The 21,195-nt window shown below is 41.9% G+C and overlaps 2 protein-coding genes across 6 annotated transcripts in view; one reads left to right on the top strand and one right to left on the bottom strand.

Annotated features, from left to right (window-relative positions):
• Positions 1-21,195, bottom strand: part of ralgps2 (Ral GEF with PH domain and SH3 binding motif 2) — a 139,493-nt gene that overhangs the window by 26,519 nt on the left and 91,779 nt on the right. The gene's annotated exons all lie outside the window — the stretch shown is intronic.
• The window catches only part of LOC112251072 (angiopoietin-related protein 1), a 45,228-nt gene that overhangs the window by 1,135 nt on the left and 22,898 nt on the right, over positions 1-21,195 (top strand). The window contains exons 2-4 of the mRNA XM_024421749.2: positions 17,347-17,606; positions 17,687-18,015; positions 18,273-18,564. Of these exons, the coding sequence (XP_024277517.1) occupies positions 17,399-17,606; positions 17,687-18,015; positions 18,273-18,564 (829 nt within the window). The 5' untranslated portion in view covers positions 17,347-17,398. The remainder of the gene's footprint in view (positions 1-17,346; positions 17,607-17,686; positions 18,016-18,272; positions 18,565-21,195) is intronic.

The following is a 21,195-nucleotide window of genomic DNA, read 5'->3' as shown; positions in this document are numbered from 1 at the left end:
CATGGTGTCGTTTGAAGAAAAACAACACTGATAATACAATATAATTCTACTCTGACCACATCATCCTACAACGCAACCCTCCATCCAGACATCAGATAGAAACCACTCTAAACCTCACACTGACACTCGGGGCTTGGAACATTTATAATATCGGTCTGCTAGCGTTGATATCGCCACTCACAATTAGGTTCAACTGTCTTCACTTATACATGCTGTGCTGTCAAGTGAGATCCATGGAAAACTCTCCGCTCACTCTGGATACACATCTGTTAATGCTGTATGACTGGGGATAGCGACGTAAGAGCACAGCAACACAGTTCACATAAGACTGCCTATGTGAACTGGCCTAACAGCTAAAGCAGATCTTAAAAACAAAATGAGGGCAGGCCTAGAGGTTCTGAAAATGTTTTGTGAGGCGGAGGGTTTTTCAACGATCGATATATCAGAGTAAATCACAGCACTAACTCATCTGACTGACACACAGAGACAGCGGGAGAGATAGAGATATGGGAGAGAGAGAGGGATAAAGAGGGGGGGGGGAGAGAGAGAGAGAGAAGTGCTTGGCTCCCAGTTCACCTGGAACACGTGTTGAGGGACTTCAACTGTGTCAGCACTCTGGCTACAACAACCCTAACCCATACTTATCAACAACTTTAGGTTATGTGGCTTGTGAAGGTCCTGTAGTTAAACTACAGACAGACAGCTAGTGGAGCTGGCTGGCCATAACAGCAGGCATGGGGCCAACCAAAACTATACCTCACAGTGGGGTGCTCCCTGTGCTGCACACCACAGGGGCCACACACGGCCCCAACGAGACCCCTACTGTCTTCCAAACATCACTCTTCCCTACCTCAGTAATAGATACACACAAGCTCATGATTCCCAGCACAAACGAGACTTGACATCCAAGTGTTGGAGACGATTCTAACTTAGACTTTTGAGGAATAGGTGTATTCATATGTGAATCTGAACAACTTAAACACACTGCGGTCAGCCCACAAACACAACAGGCATTCAGTTTGCGACTCTCGCTCTGACCACAAGCGGTTTACCCAGCCACAACACACACTCGAATAACTGAACTTGTGGGGACACACAATTCAGTCCCATTCAAAATCCTATTTTCCCTAACCTTACCCCTAGGCCCTAACCCTAAAGGAGCTAAAAAACAGCATTTGAACTTGTGGGGACTAACAAAATGTCCCCAGTTGGTAAATGTTTGTTTACTATTCTTATGGGGACTTCTGGTCCCCACAAGTATAGGTACACACACACACACAGATTTGTCCTCTGAGCCTGTAATCCATCACCTATGAAGCAACATGAAATCTTAAAATCTGTTAATCCACCCCGGAAACATTTTTTTTGGGGGGGGGGACAAGCGAGCACTTCGATGTGGCCATTTTCAAATTCCTAGAATGTTTAGAATTCCATACAGTAAGGTATTTGAAAATTCTATAGCAATAGCCCAATCAGAACTACAGTAGGACATTATGCAAATAGGCCATTTGCCACACAGGCCTGCCATCATTCACTTTTAACTGGACTGTGTTTACAGGCATAGCAACAACGCGACTTTAGAGCATTAGAACACATTTGCCAAAAGCCACAAAATACACCTGAATGGACTTCTGTAAATACCTCGGGTGTCCTCCTACATTTAGAAACGTCACAGTCCTATTGGTCAAACAACCATGTAAAAGGTAAGCTCTCTCTCCCTCAGTTGCTTATGCACATCAACAAGATCAACAACTAACACTAGCCAGACCAGAGCGAGATGAGCTAAAAATCTAACAAGGGAACCATACATAAACCCTCCCACACTTTTTCAGCTAGTTGTCCGTCAAAATTGCACTGATAAACGGAAGGGAATAGTAGCCGCTCGTCCTTCTGCAGCTTGCCTTCCAAAGCATGCTTGTCCCAACCTACGTTTTGACAACTGAATGGGAACTTGCAAACCTGCCAATTTGATCGATGCCAAATACATCTGATTGACAAGATGAATACCTATGTGAGAATGCTGTTCATCGACTACAGCTCGGCATTTAACACCATAGTACCCTCCAAGCTCTTCATCAAGCTCGAGACCCTGGGTCTCGACCCCGCCCTGTGCAACTGGGTACTGGACTTCCTGACGAGCCGCCCCCAGGTGGTGAGGGTAGGCAACAACATCTCCTCCCCGCTGATCCTCAACACTGGGGCCCCACAAGGGTGCGTTCTGAGCCCTCTCCTGTACTCCCTGTTCACCCACAACTGCGTGGCCACGCACACCTCCAACTCAATCATCAAGTTTGCGGACGACACAACAGTGGTAGGCTTGATTACCAACAACGACGAGACGGCCTACAGGGAGGAGGTGAGGGCCCTTGGAGTGTGGTGTCAGGAAAATAACCTCACACTCAACGTCAACAAAACTAAGGAGATGATTGTGGACTTCAGGAAACAGCAGAGGGAACACCCCCCTATCCACATCGATGGAACAGTAGTGGAGAGGGTAGCAAGTTTTAAGTTCCTCGGCATACACATCACAGACAAACTGAATTGGTCCACCCACACAGACAGCATCGTGAAGAAGGCGCAGCAGCGCCTCTTCAACCTCAGGAGGCTGAAGAAATTCGGCTTGTCACCAAAAGCACTCAAACTTCTACAGATGCACAATCGAGAGCATCCTGGCAGGCTGTATCACCGCCTGGTACGGCAACTGCTCCGCCCACAACCGTAAGGCACTCCAGAGGGTAGTGAGGTCTGCACAACGCATCACCGGGGGCAAACTACCTGCCCTCCAGGACACCTACACCACCCGATGTTACAGGAAGGCCATACAGATCATCAAGGACAACAACCACCCGAGCCACTGCCTGTTCACCCCGCTATCATCCAGAAGGCGAGGTCAGTAGAGGTGCATCAAAGCTGGGACCGAGAGACTAAAAAACAGCTTCTATCTCAAGGCCATCAGACTATTAAACAGCCACCACTAACATTGAGTTGCTGCTGCCAACACACTGACTCAACTCCAGCCACTTTAATAATGGGAATTGATGTAAAATATATCACTAGCCACTTTAAACAATGCTACCTAATATAATGTTTACATACCCTACATTATTCATCTCATATGTATACGTATATACTGTACTCTATCATCTACTGCATCTTTATGTAATACATGTATCACTAGCCACTTTAACTATGCCACTTTGTTTACATACTCATCTCATATGTATATACTGTACTCGATACCATCTACTGCATCTTGCCTATGCCGCTCTGTACCATCACTCATTCATATATCTTTATGTACATATTCTTTATCCCCTTACACTTGTGTGTGTATAAGACAGTAGTTTTGGAACTGTTAGTTAGATTACTTGTTGGTTATTACTGTATTGTCAGAACTAGAAGCACAAGCATTCGCTACACTCGCATTAACATCTGCTAACCATGTGTATGTGACAAATAAAAGTTGATTTGATTTTGATTTGAGATATGCCAACTGTGGATAACAGTTGTTCAAGTTCAGCATTAGCAAGCAAAGTGATTCACATTTCTTGCTTGCTAACCAAAATGACAACAGAATCTCTAGCTGTAGCCACCTACAAAACGGCAAGGGGAAAAAGTTGGTAACTCACCCACTCCTCCAATGACATCCCCCCCCCAGCAGCTAGCTATCGAGTCATTTATGCCGGCAGGCCCGGTGTTTGACACGTGCGCTAGCCTATTAGCCCCGTTATGACTGATTTGTGATCATTGCTCTTTCTAGTTTGATTGTATTGACATTCCCAGCTTTAGTTACAGGTGTCTGTTTTTGTTTCAAAATATTGAGTCACTGGAACAGTTGATCCTGAATGTGTGCAGGCAGCAAACAATGTACCAGGCCAGCTGTGATTTACAGCCTGACAGTAATATTTTTTGACTACCAAGAAATGTATTGATGAATTATATTAAATCATGCACTGAACTGCATCCATCTATTCTGCCAAAAATGCTTCACTGTACGTCAAGGCATTTTCGGTCAAATAGAACTTAATTTTAAACAATATAATTATAAACTGGGAATTTTATATTTTTGACAGATATGATTGTTTCATATCTGCAAAGTAGTTCTGCAACGCAGTCAGCTCCACTTTAAAACACTATTAACTACAATAAAAATACTCCATAACTATCAGTTACCTGCACCAGTGGAAAGAACATATGCTTGAGGAGAGGAAGCTGATATACTGTAGCAGACGAAAAGAGCTCATTCAAAGATCTGTTAAATGTTAAGGGAGAATCAAACAGGGGAGTTGAGTGTGTGGAGTCAAAACTACTCTGGTAGGAAAGGAGAGAGAAGGTACAAAGGAGTTAGAGGAGGGAGAGAAAAGACAGTAAGAGACGCAAGACACAGGCACACACAAACCAAGAGTCAAAGGACACTGTGTGTGTGTGGGATGGAGAGAGTAAGGGAAGCCTTGTAGACACAAACATGGTGAATCCCACGAGGGAACTTTGTGTGTGTGAGACTTCCTTGGGCTTATGACACACAAATAGTGATTGATTTTGGGGTGGGGTGAAGGCAGAGTGGGGCCACACCCTACTATGCTGAGACTCCCACATTTGAAACTGAAACTCAACTAGGGTTCCAGTCCTCACACACACACCAATTCCTCATTTGGCCACCTTTCCTTCCAGTTCTCTGCTGCCAATGACTGGAACGAACTGCAAAAATCACTGAAGCTGGAGACCCATATCTCCCTCACTAGCTTTAAGCACCAGCTGTCAGAGCAGCTCACAGATCACTGCACATAGCCCATCTGTAAACAGCCCATCCAACTACCTCATCCCCATACTGCATTTATTTATTTATTTTGCTCCTTTGCACCCCAGTATCTCTATTTGCACATTCATCTTCTGCACATCTACCATTCCCGTGTCTAATTGCTATAGTGTAAACACTTCGCCACCATGGCCTATTTATTGCCTTACCTCCCTAATCTTACCTTATTTGCACTCACTGTATATAGATTTTTTATGCTTTATTATTGACGGAATGTTTGTTTATTCCATGTGTAACTCTGTTGTTGTTTGTGTCGAACTGCTGTGCTTTATCTTGGCCAGGTCGCAGTTGTAAATGAGAACTTGTTCTCAACTAGCCTACCTAGTTAAATAAAGGTGAAATAAAAAAATAACACACTAGAAGAACCAAAACATTGACTCCAATCTCTTAAGACATTCTGGGTTTGGGAGATCCAACCAGAGACCCAAAACCATATTGTTAAAACGCCTTCCTCTCCTTCCCTCGGTTTTCCTCTTCATCCTACAGGACCAATTACAGTTGTGGTTTAGATGGACTTCCACGTCATAAACCCTTTGGTCTTGCTCTCTCATCATTTCCTCCAGCACTAGTTTACACCATGACTTAAATCACCCTACTCAGAAAGAGGTGACCACTATAACCCCACTTTCCCCAAATCCTGCCCTCTCTCCCTTCCTCCACATCTTCAATCTCTGGCTCTATCAGTTAGTTGTAAGTATGACATGGTGTCTAGCGTGTGGAGGTTGCCTGGAATGTTGATCCTTTGCTCTCTCTGACTGTTCCAAGTAATTGCTAACATGTTGAGGGTGCGTGTGAGAGACAGAGCAAATGGAGCGTTTGTGTGTGTGTGTGTGTGTGTGTGTCTGAAGAGGGAGCAAGAGCGAGCAATCGCGAGAACTGCTTTTTTGTGGGGAGGGGGGGGAACAAGTGTGTGTGTGAACAGTAGGGTTCTGACAGGGCCATGTTTGTAGTAAACCTTTTACAACTGTGCTAAAGCATCCTCTCCCTGATCCCTCTATTCTCTCCTCCTCTCTCTGTTCTTTCGGGAGATGGATGTGTTGTGTGTTTGGGGGTTTTAGAAGCAGACTGGGAAAGTCTGAAGGCCAGATGGGACATTGGAAGCTGGAAATGTCACGCTGGGAAATGCAGTCTAAAAAAATATTAATAGAATAGCTTCCAAATATGGCCTCTCTTCCTGGTGCCGCTATCCATCAGACAGAACACTGACATATAGATGGAACCTGCTCCATCAATCATAGCTGGGCATAACAGGTACACAAATCTGATGACTTCAATCAAAATGAAGGTGAAAGACGGAGGCCATACAGCCATATCTATATCTATATATATATATCTATAGATATATATACACAGTACTAGTCAAAAGTTTGGACACACCTAATTTAAGGTTTTTTATTTTTACTATTGTATATACTGTAGAATAATAGTGAAGATATCAAAACTATGAAATAAAAGTGTTAAATCAAAATATATTTCATATTTGAGATACTTCAAAGTAGACACCCTTTGCCTTGATGACAGCTTTGCACACTCTTAGGTCAGTTAGGATCACCACTTTATTTTAAAGAATGTGAAATGTCAGAATAATAGTTTAGAGAAAGTTTTATTTCAGCTTTTATTTCTTTCATCACATTCCCAGTGGGTCAGAAGTGTACATACACTCAATTAGTATTTGGTAGCATTGCCTTTAACTTGGGTCAAACGTGTCGGGTAGCATTCCACAAGCTTACCACAATAAGTTGGGTGAATTTTGGCCCATTCCTTCAGACAGAGCTGGAGTAATAACTAAGTTTGGTTTAAAGGCATCCTTGCTCACACACGCTTTTCCAGTTCTGCCCACAAATTGTCTATAGGATTGAGGTCAGGGATTTGTGATGGCCACTCCAATACCTTGACTTTGTTGTCCTTAAGCCATTTTGCCACAACTTTGGAAGTATGCTTGGGGTCATTGTCCATTTGGAAGACACATTTGAGACCAAGCTTTAACTTCCTGACTGATGTCTTGAAATGTTGCTTCAATATGTCCACATAATTTACCTCCTCATGATGCCATCTATTTTGTGAAGTGCACCAGTCCCTCCTGCAGCAAAGCACCCCCACAACATGATGCTGCCACCCCTGGTGCTTCACAGTTGGGATGGTGTTCTTCGGATTGCAAGCCTCCCCCTTTTTCCTCCAAGAATAACGATGGTCATTATGGCCAAACAATTCTATTCTTTATTTCATCAGACCAGAGGACATTTCTCCAAAAAGTACAATCTTTGTCCATGTGCAGTTGCAAACCGTAGTCTGGCTATTTTATGGCGGTTTTGGAGCAGTGGATTCTTCCTTGCTGAGCGACCTTTCAGGTTATGTCGATATAGGACTCATTTTACTGTGGATATAGATACTTTGTACCCGTTTCCTCCAGCATCTTCACAAGGTCCTTTGCTGTTGTTCTGGGATTGATTTGCACTTTTCACACCAAAGTACGTTCATCTCTAGGAGACAGAACATGTCTCCTTCCTGAGCAGTATGACGGCTGCGTGGTCCAAAGGTGTTTATACTTGCGTACTATTGTTTGTACAGATTAATGTGGTACCTTCAGGCATTTGGAAATTACTCCAAAGGATGAACCAGACTTGTGGAGGTCTACAATTTTTTTCTGAGTTCTTGGCTGATTTCTTTTGAATTCCCCATGATGTCAAGCAAATAGGCACTGAGTTTGAAGGTAGGCCTTGAAATACATCCACAGGTACTCCTCCAATTGACTTAAATTATGTAAATTAGACTAATCAGAAGCTTCTAAAGCCATGACATCATTTTCTGGAATTTTCCAAGATGTTTAAAAGTAGTCAACTTAGTGTATGTAAACGTCTGACCCACTGGAATTGTGATACAGTGAATTATAAGTGAAATAATCTGTCTGTAAACAATTGTTGGAAAAATTACTTGTGCACAAAGTAGATGTCCTAACCGACTTGCCAAAACTATAGCTTGTTAACACGAAATTTGTGGGAGTGGTTGAAAATGAGTTAATGACTTCAACCTAAGTGCATGTGAACTTCCGACTTCAACTATATGTTATATCTCTATATATGACTTAGGAATGTATATATATATATATTTTTTTTTAAATCGCACTATTCAAATAGTATTATTCATTTTTGCCAAATACGTGTGGTTATTAAATAGTGTGTTTTTAATAACCTGAGCACTGATGTGCGAGGGAGAGGCTGGCGCTCTATTGCTGCAGCACGAAGTTATATAGAGCAGTGTTTGTAGCGAGCAGACGGAGAGAGAGACCCCCAAGGCAACTCTGCTACATCCAAGACTAGCTAACTTGTAGCAGCCAGTGTTCTTTATCATCCCATATAACAAAAGATGTGTATAACTAACCCAACATAAACGACAGGCGGTGGTATCCAATGGGAGCAAATTAAATCAGTTTGCAGAACAAGCAAGGGGGGCAGAGCAATGCATGAGGTAGCGAGATCCTATTGGCGTATTTGCATATTTCCGTTAGGGAACGACTACTCTGAATTCGCCCTTGCACACCTAAACAACGCAATATTCTGAAACTTTGACAAAGGGTAAAGTCTACAAAACCTAGTCCACTCTGTTCGTAACAGATTGTAGTTCATAAAGCTAGCTAGGCTTTTGAAGTCACATGCTGCGCATTCTCCCCAACCACATTCAATTAAACAGCCTACCGGTTGGTTGCTCGTTGTAGCCTACTCCTTCCGCTAGCTTTTAATTGCGTAATTTTATTCCGTCTTGTATTTATTTCATTAGTGAACTATCACTCCACCTAATTTTGAAAAATACTTTCCAGTGTTAAAAAGCAGGTTAAAATTGGCCTCTATACTTTTTTGCTCTTGCTAAATGAACACACAAGTATTCAAATATGAACATCAGTTTGGATATTTGACTAACCGTGCACATCCCTAATACGTCTCTACCACTTTAACATTTAGTTAACTTTAACCCTGGTTGATAGCAGCAGCGATAACACAATCCTTCTCATTCATGATTGTCAGACAGTAGCCAGAACAGCCCCCCAAAAAACTTGTTTCTCACAAGCGTAGCATGGGTTGCGAGTTCCGCAAACAGACATTACTTTAACCTAACAAACGTTAGAGATGATAAATTATGGGCATTACCGGTAATGGGGAATTGAGACAGCAAACAATGCACACATTGTTTCATAACTTCAATGAATATGCACAAAATGGCGAGTGAGCACATTCTGGAGCCACACTCCCCTTATTCTTGGACCATTAGATATGCGTCTCATGTCCCATAAAAAAATATTTGCGACTGCTGGACTAAAAGAATCTTGGTTGACCAACAGCCTATCCACCAAACAATTGACCAGTCGACTAAATGGGGACAGCCCTAATACAGTAATACCCTAACAAGGAGAAAGGGCGAGATGTTGAGTGTCTCGTGTCCCGTTACTTCTCCATTAACAGCTCATGTGTATGTAAGTGAGCGGGAGTATATGGCTGAGAGAGAAGCAGAGGTTTGTGGCCAAAGTCATAGGTCAGCTGCCCATTAATAATCATTAGCAAGGTGAGCAGCCAGAGAGACTGATGGAGGTCACTGTTTCCATCATGTAAGGCTGGGAGAGGGAGACAGGCAGGGCAGTTCCAGAACATACTGGCACAGTTACAACACACACCACTAAGCTAGTTTTCCTTTGTCTGGGGTTGGACATTGCGACATCTGTTAGGGGATACACGAACCATCCTCTGTGGTGCCTGAGCCAATAATACTTCTCTTTTTATTAAATTTAGTTGAGAAGGGGGAGAAAGGGAAAGAAAGGGTTGAGATTTCTAACTGGCTGTGTTTTCTGCTTTCCCAAGTCTGTCCATCTTCCCTCACCTCTGTCACTACCCATTATCTACTACAGCCTCAATACTGACCCAGAAAGAGGGAGGAGAGGACAGAAAAGGGACAGCGAGAGAGCAAGTCAGAAGAGAGGTACAACAGTGTTACATCCATACTATACTGTAGGTGATTGTTGGGGCGGAGTGTTCTGGAGACAGCCAGGAAGAGGAGTAGTGAATGTCCCACTTCTTCCAGATCCAACTCTCCATCTAACAGTCAGTCTGTATTTACCTCCCTCGTCAGCTATGCGGCTCTGGGTGTGTTGTGCAGGTCGGAGTTGATTTGGTTTAATCGGCTCTGGTTGGACTGAGATTTAATCTGGCCTGGATGTCTTACTGAAAGAGACACTTCTCTTCAGCTTTTCAGAAACATTTTGTAAGTTACAGCCTTATTCTAAAATGGATTAAATCAATGTTTTTCCTCATCAACCTACACACAATACCTCATAATGACAAAGTGAAACCGGTTATAATTTTTTTCAAATTGATTAAAAATAAAAAAACAGAAATACCTTATTTACATAAGTATTCAGACCCTTTGCTATGAGACTTGAGATTGAGCTCAGGTGCATCCTGTTTCCATTGATCATCCTTGAGGTGGTTCTACAACTTGATTGGAGTCCACCTGTGGTAAATGCAATTGATTGGACATGATTTGGAAAGGCACACACCTGTCTATATAAGGTCCCACAGTTGACAGTGCTTGCCTGAGCAAAAACCAAGCCATGAGGTCGAAGGAATTGTCCGTAGATCTCCGAGACAGGATTGTGTCGAGGCACAGATCTTGGGAAGGGTACCAAAATATTTCTGCAGCATTGAAGGTCCCCAAGAACACAGTGGCCTCAATCATTCTTAAATGGAAAAGGTTTGGGACCACCAAGACTCTTCCTAGAGCTGGCCTCTCTACCAAACTGAGCAATCAGGGGGGGAAGGGCCTTTTACTGGGGAATGGCTTCCATGACAGCCCCCTTGAAATTTGGCAAAATGCACCTAAAGGACTCTCAGACCATTAGAAACAAGATTATCTGATGAAACCAGAGATCCTTGATGAAAACCTGCTCCAGAGCAATCAGGACCTCAGACTGGGGTCAAGGTTCACCTTCCAATAGGACAACGACACTAAGCACACAGCCAAGACAGCATAGGAGTGGCTTCGGGACAAGTCTCTGAATGTCCTTGAGTTGCCCAGCCGGAGCCCGGACTTGAACCCGATACGACAACTTTGGAGAGACCTTAAAATAGCTCTGCGGCAACGCTCCCCATCCAACCTGACAGAGCTTGAGGGGATCTGTAGAGAAGAATGGGAGAATTTTCATTATGAGCTATTGTGTGTAGATTGATGAAAGAAATGAAAAAAACATCCATCCATTTTAGAATAAAGATGTAACAAAATTTGTTAAAATTCGAGGTCTGAATACTTTCCAAATGCACTATAGTGCACTTCTTTTGACAAGAGCCCTTGTTGACAGTAGGACACTAAATAGGCAATAAGGTACCATTTGGGAGGTAGTCTGCAGCTGACTCAGTAGAGAGCTGGTTCTGTTTACATTCTGCCCCTTGCTACAAACAGGCACTTCCTGTAGGCCTTCACTAGGTGTTAGGGCACAGAGTACAGACCACTGACAGGTCTGGTCTGGAAGACCTACTGTTGTGTTGTGCTTTACTTAGTGTACAGACAGAGAGTGGGAGAGACAGAATGTAATGACAGTGGACAATGACAGGTAGTGTATTGGTTTGTATGGAGTTAAAAAAGGTACAGTAAAACTCCTCTCTCTCTCACAACCTGGAATGTCTTTCCTCTGGTGTTCTAGTTCTTAGAACCACCACAGAGGGGGAAAAAAATGACCCTAAAGCATAGGGGGAGAGACAGATGAAGAGAGTAAAAAAACAGTGACACTCAGGGGAGAGAGCGCAAGAGTGCAAGCATGGTGGATGAGAGAGAGAGAGAAACGTGCATGTGAGAAAGAGAGAACAGAAAATCGAGATGAGGATTGCGAGTGAGTCCGTCCTATAATACTACCTGTCACATTCCAGACGCCTCTGCCCCTGCAGTGTCTCTCAGAGGGAGCCTGATAATGGCGCAATATGGGCATGGATGAAGGAGCTGCAAAACTACACGGACCAAAAATATAAAAACGCAACATGCAACAATTTCAAAGATTTTATTGAGTTATATTTCACATAACAAAATTAGTCAAATGAAACACGGGACCAACACTTCACGTGTTGCGTTTATATTTTTGATCAGTATAGCTGCCTTGAGAGAGTGATGTGTGTGTGTGTGTGTATGCTTTTCATCCAACCTTTTTATGTGAGTAAAGTACATGTCGGATAAAGAAAAATCACAGGCCTGATGAAAACTTTCCAAATGTAAACAAAACATACTAGACAAGGTGGGATCTTTTTGTGTCTGTAAAATGAATCATGCGAGAAATGTCAGTGTAAACGTTTTATGCGCAAATAGATATAATCATCATCATATTGAAGTAAACTTGAAGTCACACGATGACCTGTGGTCCTCCCACTACGACTAGTCGAGAAAGCATGCAGTTTAACAGGCTACAGATATGAATGATGCACTTTCACCACCCTGTGAAATTCAAGGTGATGAGCTTGATGCTCCTTTCAATAAATATCAAGGATATTTTTCTGTTGACATGATAATCAATGCTTGGCTGCAGTTTGACAATTACAAATAATCTCACTATTTTGTCTATAATAATAATAATAATAATAAATAATATTCTCATCATGTAGGCCAGGGGTACTCAACAGGTCCAGAGCCTGCTGGTTTTCTGTTCCAGCTCATAATTCATTGAACCCGCCTGGTGTGCCAGGTCCAAATCAGTCCCTGATTAGAGGGGAACAATGAAAACAAGCAGTGGAACTGACTTCGAGGTCCAGAGTTGAGTTTGAGGGATGTAAGCTACACGTGCGCTCTAGCCAACAGCACGCAGAGAGGAGTTGAAAATGTGATTGAAACCCATTTAACTTGTATTTTTTATTCGGTACCTGGGAATTTAATCTGAAAAGGGTATTATGTGCACTACTGTACATCATCATATACAGCCATTCATCTGCAACAAGTCAATTTGATGGAAACATCTCTGCTGGGAATACGCACATTGTCTTTATGCGGATTTTAGAATATGCACTACCGTCCAAAAGTTTGGGGTCACTTAATTTCTTTGTTTTTGAAAGAAGCGCACGTTTTTTGTCGATTAAAATAACATAAAATTGATCAGAAATACAGTGTAGACATTGTTGATGTTGTGAATAGCTGGAAACGGCAGATTTTTTTATGGAATGTCTACATAGGCGTACAGAGGCCCATTATCAGTAACCATCACTCCTGTGTTCCAATAGCTAATTCAAGTTTATAATTTTAAAAGGCTAATTGATCATTGGAAAACACTTTTGCTATTATGTTAGCACAGCTGAAAACTGTTGTCCTGATTAAAGAAGCAGTAAAACTGTCCTTCTTTAGACTAGTTGAGTATCCGGAGCATCAGCATTTGTGGGTTCGATTACAGGGTCAAAATAGCCAGAAACAACAAACTTTCTTCTGAAACTCGTCAGTCTATTCATGTTCTGAGAAATGAAGGCTATTCCATGTGAGAAATTGCCAAGAAACTGAAGATCTCGTACAACGCTGTGTACTACTCCCTTCACAGAACAGCGCAAACTGGCTCAGAATAGAAAGAGTAGTGGGAGGCCCGGGTGCACAACTGAGCAAGAGGACAAGTACATTAGAATGTCTAGTTTGAGAAAACGACGCCTCACAAGTCCTCAACTGGCAGCTTCATTAAATAGTACCCTTTGCAACTCTGCCTAGAAGGCCAGCATGCCTGAGTCGCCTCTTCACTGTTGACGTTGAGGTTGGTGTTTTGCAGGTACTATTTAATGACGCTGCCAGTTGAGGACTTGAGGCGTTTCTAAGTGAACCCAAACTTTTGAACGGTAGTATGTATGTATGTATGTATGTATGTATGTATGTATGTATGTATGTATGTATGTATGTATGTATGTATGTATGTATGTATGTATGTATGTATGTATGTATGTATGTATAAAATGTCACCAATTGGATGGAAAACCAGCTAATGAAGAAAATTTGTAATTCTATATTTTTCAAAATCTCTGAATTTCCTGGAATTTCATTGGAACTGACCCCAACCCTGGTGTGCTACCTTCAGCAATAAATAAGCTTTTTTTGAAAGAGTTCCATTGTCCTTCACATTTTGCTGAACCTCCTCTTTCCTTCAGTTTGCTCCTTAAATTTTTGCACCTTGGCTGGAAAGTGAGGTAATGGCAGTGATCCCTTCCGTGTGTGTGTGTGTGTGTGTGTGTGTGGGGGGAGAGCTTGAAGATGCTAAAGCCATTAACAGGGCAGTGAGTATACAGGATACAGAACCTGGTTACGCTGTCAGTGGAATCTGCAGTTGGACTAACACACAGCCAGTGAAATAAAGAAAAGCACTCTACGCAGACACTTCTCACACAGTACTGGCTCAGCTCCCTAACATACACTGACATAAACAGGCTCCCTTTCACAGTATCCACACTAGAGGTCGACCGATTATGATTTTTCAACGCCGATACCGATTATTGGAGGACTCAAAAAAGGCGATGCCGATTAAAATCGTCCGATTTGTTTTATTTTGAATAATAATTGTAATAATGACAATTACAACAATCCCGAATGAACACTTATTTTAACTTAATATAATAAATCAATAAAAATAAATAACGAAACATGTTCAATTTGGTTTAAATAATGCAAAAACAAAGTGTTGGAGAAGAAAGTAAAAGTGCAATGTGTGTCATGTAAGAAAGCTAACGTTTAAGTTCCTTCCTCAGAACATGAGAACATATGAAAGCTGGTGGTTCCTTTTAACATGAGTCTTCAATATTCCCAGGTACGAGGTTTTAGGTTGTAGTTATAGTATTTATAGGACTATTTCTCTCTATACCATTTGTATTTCATATACCTTTGACAATTGGATGTTCTAATAGGTACTTTAGTATTGCCAGTGTAACAGTATAGCTTCCGTCCCTCTCCTCGCTCCTACCTGGGCTCGAACCAGGAACACAACGACAACAGCCACCCTCGAAGCAGCGTTACCCATCGCTCCACAAAAGCCGCGGCCTTTGCAGAGCAAGGGGAACAACTACTCCAAGTCTCAGAGCGAGTGACGATTGAAACGCTATTAGCGCGCACCCCGCTAACTAGCTAGCCATTTCACATCGGTTACACCAGCCTAATCTCGGGAGATGATAGGCTTGAAGTCATAAACAGCGCAATGCTTGAAGCACAGGGAAGAGCTGCTGGCAAAACGCACGAAAGTGCTGTTTGAATGAATGCTTACGACCTTGCTGGTGCCTACCATCGCTCAGTCAGACTGCTCTATCAAATCATAGACTTAATTATAACATAATAACACAGAAATACGAGCCTTTGGTCATTAATATGGTCGAATCCGGAAACTATCATTTCGAAAACAAAACGTTTAATCTTTCAGTGAAATACAGAACCGTTCCGTATTTTATCTAACGGATGGCATCCATAAGTCTAAATATTGCTGTTACATTGCACAACCTTCAATGTTATTTCATAATTATGTAAAATTCTGACAAATTAGTTCACAATGAGCCAGGCTGCCCAAACTGTTGTGTATATACCCTGACTGTGCGTGCAATGAACGCAAGAGAAGTGCCACAATTTCACCTGTTTAATATTGCCTGCTAACCTGGATTTATTTTAGCTAAATATGCAGGTTTAAAAATATATACTTCTCTGTATTGAGTTTAAGAAAGGAATTGGTGTTTATGGTTAGGTTTATGGTTACAGTCGTGCAACGATTGTGCTTTTTCACAAATGCGCTTTTGTTAAATCATCACCCTGCGTTGCATTGATTATATGCAACGCAGGACATGCTAGATAAACTAGTAATATCATCAACCATGTGTAATTAACTAGTGATTATGATTGTTTTTTATACGATAAGTTTAATGCTAGCTAGAAACTTACCTTGGCTTCTTACTGCATTCGCGTACCTGGCAGGCTCCTCGTGGAGTGCAATGAGAGGCAGGTGGTTAGAGCGTTGGAGTAGTTAACTGTAAGGTTGCAAGATTGAATCCCGGAGCTGACAAGGTAAAAATCTGTCATTCTGCCCCTGAACAGGCAGTTAACCCACTGTTCCTAGGCCGTCATTGAAAATAAGAATGTGTTCTTAACTGACTTGCCTAGTTAAATAAAGGTTAAAAAATAAAAAAATCTGCCAAGTCGGTGACCAAAAATACAGATTTCCGATTGTTATGGAAACTTGAAATCGGCCCTAATTAAAATTGGCCATTTCGATTAATCGGTCGACCTCTATTCCACACTACTGATCTAAGTGACAGATTTGACTCCTCTGACGATCCACAACAGCATCATACAGGAGCCACACAGAGCCCCAGTTTCAGGGTGGGGGTGTTGTGTGGACTTACATAGGCCAAACTCAGAGTGTAAAATGGAGTTGTGTGTTTGAGAGGTGTTGATGAGAATCAAACACCAGCAGAGAGACAGAAACCACAATGGGGGTCAGAGAGAGGATATAGGATTCTGAGCAGGGCCAGGGAACTAGGGCAGAGTGGTGGGCAGGGCTGGGGGCATCAGACACCAGAGGTAAATTACATTTTCTACTTAACATACCTGTGAGCTTTGGTGTCTGGAGCCTTGTGGTGCCACGGTCTGTGTGTGCGAGTGTGTCTGGGTGTTTTGTGTGTGTGTGTATGTGTGTGTGTTCGTGTCTAGAGCCTCGTGGTGCGTGTTTACAAAACCTGTCTGGCAGGAGGAGCCAGAACAGGCTTAGGATGTACAGCCAGGGGTTAAGAGGGGGGTAGTGGGGCGGGGTGGAGAGTTGGGGTCAGTCCGGGAGGGAGAAGCCAGCCAGAGCTCTCCTCGCTCAAAGAACTATCCTGTTAACACAGCCCCATCTGCAGGGAGAGGAAGTATGTCTCAGAGCCCTGCAGCACCAGGGAAGGCCAGGGGACTCAGCAGTCTGGGTGTTTAGGAAACAGCTCTGACAGAGAACAGACATCCAGACCTCCTCTTGCAGAATGACTGAACAGCAATTTGTTCCCCAGCTCCCTGTGAGACCAGCTAGCCCTCCTACTGCTTGGTTTTAGATCATTACACAAACCCTGTTTGTCAGAGTATTGTTCTGGATTAAATTTCTGGCTTTAGTGCTAAAACATCTTATTGGGAATCATTCTGCCGCATGACTAATCGACTGCCTTAGGGATCATTGACGATCATTGACCATTTCTGCCAGGGCATTCACATAACGTCTACCCCAACCTGGTGTTTAAGTTGTATACTGTAAATGTCCACCGTTGGCAAGCCTGACTATTACTTCTGACTGAGGGAATGTCTGCTAGTAATTAGCTGTAAACATTTGTTGAATTCCAACCGTGTGTGTGCAAGCTACGTGTAGTCTTCACATCCTGCTTTGTTGTTATGAATGATGCTGCTGCCAAACTATTTTCCCTTTTTAGGGATAAAATATACATGACCAGCACTCCTGGTACTTTGTTGTCAACAATCTAATTGTTCATTGTTGGGAACAGTAAGCCATTACTTCACACCAACTCATGTTCCTTCATCAATTGCAGAGAAGCCCAGAGGAAGTCCAGGAGTCATCCAGACAGCCAGTAGAAGTACACTATGCAGGGTGTGGTGGGGGTGAGGCAGGGAGTGTCGTGGAGCCTGTGTGCCCTGCTCTGCCTCTCTTTCTTGGAGCAGAGCCAGTGCAGGGGCTCCAGACAGGCTAGAGAAACCAAGGAATATCCCCTGCTCAGGGCCAAACGAACTCCCACAGAAGACATCAAGAAGTGCTCCTACACCTTTCTGATTCCCCAGCAGAAGATCACAGGTCAGTGTTTAGTCTTCTGTGAAGACGTCTATTTTACATCTTGTCACGTGACTTCAAATTAATTTAATGCCCATCATCAGGCCCCATCTGTGCCAGTGCAACGGGCCCCGAGCCGGACAAGGAGCGTGTGACACGGATGGACATAGCTGACGTAAGAGAGGTGCTGTTCAAGCAGAGACGGGAGATTGAGACCCTGCAGCTGGTGGTGGATGTGGACGGCAACATGGTGAACGAGATGAAGCTGCTCAGGAAGGAGAGCAGGAACATGAACTCCAGGGTGACCCAGCTCTACATGCAGCTGCTTCACGAGATCATCAGGAAGAGAGACAACTCTCTGGAGCTGGCCCAGCTGGAGAACCGGGTTCTCAACGTCACCTCAGAGATGTTGAGGCTAGCCTCGCGCTACAAGGTTAGAACGCCAAGGTGGAACTGAAACGCAACGTGGTTAATGTTACTTTCATGTAGAGGTGAAATCAAATGAAGGAGTGTGCTAGAAGCAGAACAACACTGCTATAATATGGAACTTTAGAAGGCCAGCACTCACTTAATATAGCTGGGGACAATATTTAGATGTGCCTATAGCACATGTAATGTTGCTAAAATATCTGTTAGAAATATATCAAGACACTTCTGGTCTTTATGTTAACTTCTCTCTCCTGCCACAAGGAGCTAGAAGGGCGTTTTGCAGCGATGGCGGGGGTGGTGAACAACCAATCTGTGCTGATTGCTGCGTTGGAGGAGCAGTGTCTGCGGACCCTGGGGCGCAGTGAGATGCAGGTGGTCCCCCCGCTGGTCCAGGTGGTCCCAGAGAACATCCCCGTCAACAGCCGCTTCACCAACGAGATACAGAGGGATCACAACAACCGGGCATTCCCACGGGGGTCGCGCATGGACTCCCCCACCGCCTCTCCATTTGGACTCAACCCGCCGCCACCGCAGGGCACGCTCACCTCAGACGGTACGTACCAAATAACCCCGGGAGGGGTGGTTAGAGTTAATGAGACAAAGACTGAATAATTGTGTCCATTTACCAGAGCATGTCGAGTTGGTTGGAAGCAGTGCTGGTATGGCAATTTCTGAATTAGGCAGAAGCTAAACTCACAGTACGCCGGGCAGACATTTCACATGTCTAATTGTCAGAGACGCTAAATTAGAATTGCGGCGGCCAATGGTGCATGTAATTTGATGAACGCCTGGTGAAAGGGGAAACGGTCTGGACAATGGGCCGGCTGTGGTCCAGTGGGTTCATCCCTGGCAGGACAGACAGCGCAGTGAGATCACACATTCCTCTCAGTGCCTCTGGGACAGCTGGACTGGCTATAACCTACTGCTGGTGTGTGTGTGCGTGCGCGCGCATGCTTGTGCGCGTGTATATGGAGTGAGTTCTAGAGAATTACACTGGGACTTGAGAGTATCTGCTAATCTGCGCTCTGGGAGTAAATATGTATTTCTGGGCGTATGGCCGGACTAAACTCAGTGCTGGCTTAAATGGGCCTTTGTGAGGATTGGCAGATATACAAACTGAGATAAAGAATTGTAGTGTAACACTGAGCAGGCACTTAGTGGCAAACACGCAACACATTCACACAGCTGGCTGGTCAGAGCCAGGCTATAACCTGACCTCTAGCTGGATGATGCAAGCATATTCTGGCGTACGGGCCAGCTTAAGGAAGCCTTTTCTGAGACCAGGCAGACATACAGTGGGGATAAAGACAGCTCTACCTGCAGTTAATCACTGACCAGACACCCACACCACTGAAAACAGAACATAAAAAGGCCAATAAATGAAATATATTAATATATATTTATATATAAATATATAAAAAAAAATAATATATATTTATATATAAATATATATATTTTTTTATATTTATATATATAAATATATTTTTTTTATATATATAAATAAATATATATATATATTTATATATAAATATATATTTATATATAAAAAAATATATATATATATTTATATATAAAAAAATATATATATATTTATATATAAAAATTTATATATTTATATATAAAAAAATATATTTATATATATATATATTTATATATAAAAAAATATATTTATATATATATTTATTTATATATAAAAATATTTATATATATTATATATATATAAAAAATATATTTATATATATATAAAAAAATATATATTTATATATATATATTTATTTATATATTTATTTTATATATATTTATATATATATATTTATAATTTATATATACATTTATATATATATATATATATATATTTATATATATATAATATATATATATATAAATATATATTTTTTTATATATAAATATATATATATATATAATATATATAAATATAAATATATATATATAAATATATATAAATATATATATTTATAAATATATATATATTTTTTATATATAAATATATATATATTATATATATTTATAAATAAAAATATATAAGTAAAAGTCCACACACCCCTTGCATAGTCTTTTCATTTGTTTAAAATGTAATCTATAACGGGATACAAAAAAAAAGTTGCATCTTGATCTACACAACCAAAATTTTCAAAGCGAAAGGAAAATGACAGAACATTTTCCAAAATACTAAGAAATACAAATGAAGCATGTATTGTTTGCATATACGTCTTCACACTCCGGTGTTAATACTTGGTGGAAGCATCTTAACCCGTTGCGACTCTCGGGGCAGTATTTTCATTTTTGGGAAAAAAACTTTCCCGTTTTAAAACTGGATATTTTGTCAGGACAAGATGCTAGAATATGCATATAATTGACAGCTTTGGATAGAAAACACTAACTTTTTCGAAACTGTAAAGATATCGTCTGTGAGTATAACAGAACTGATGTTGCAGGCGAAAGCCTGAGAAAAATCCAATCCGGAAGTGCCCCATATTTTGAAAGCGCTGCGTTCCAATGAGTCCCTATTGAGCTGTGAATATCCTATCAATGAGCTTACGCTTTCTACGTATTCCCCAAGGTGTCTACAACATTGTGACGTAGTTTTACGCATTTATGTTGAAGAATAGCCGTAGGCGGCTACATTGTGTAAGTGGTCACGATGGCTCCCAGGGTGACACTCACGTAAAATACAGAGGTAGCCATTACTCCAATTGGTCCTACTGAAAAACAAATTGTCCCGACGGATATATTATCGAATAGATATTAGAAAAACACCTTGAGGATGGATTCTAAACAACGTTTGCCATGTTTCTGTCGATATTATGGAGCTAATTTGGAATATTTTTCGCCATTTTCGTGACTGCAATTTCCAGGCGATTTCTCAGCCAAACGTGAAGAACAAACGGAGGAATTTCGCCTATAAAAGTAATATTTTGGGGAAAAAATGAACTTTGGCTGTCTACCTGGGAGTCTCGTGAGTGAAAACATCCGAAGCTCAAAGGTAAACTATTTAATTTGATTGCTTTTCTGATTTGTGACAAGGTTGCCTGCTGCTAGCAAGGCATAATGCTATGCTAGGCTATCGATAAACTTACAAATGCTTGTCTAGCTTTGGCTGTAAAGCATATTTTGAAAATCTGAGATGACAGGGTGATTAACAAAAGGCTAAGCTGTGTCTCAA

The sequence above is a fragment of the Oncorhynchus tshawytscha genome, linkage group LG05 (genome assembly GCF_018296145.1).
Source record: "Oncorhynchus tshawytscha isolate Ot180627B linkage group LG05, Otsh_v2.0, whole genome shotgun sequence".
Lineage (NCBI taxonomy): Eukaryota > Metazoa > Chordata > Actinopteri > Salmoniformes > Salmonidae > Oncorhynchus > Oncorhynchus tshawytscha.
This window is presented reverse-complemented; position numbering and strand designations above follow the sequence as displayed.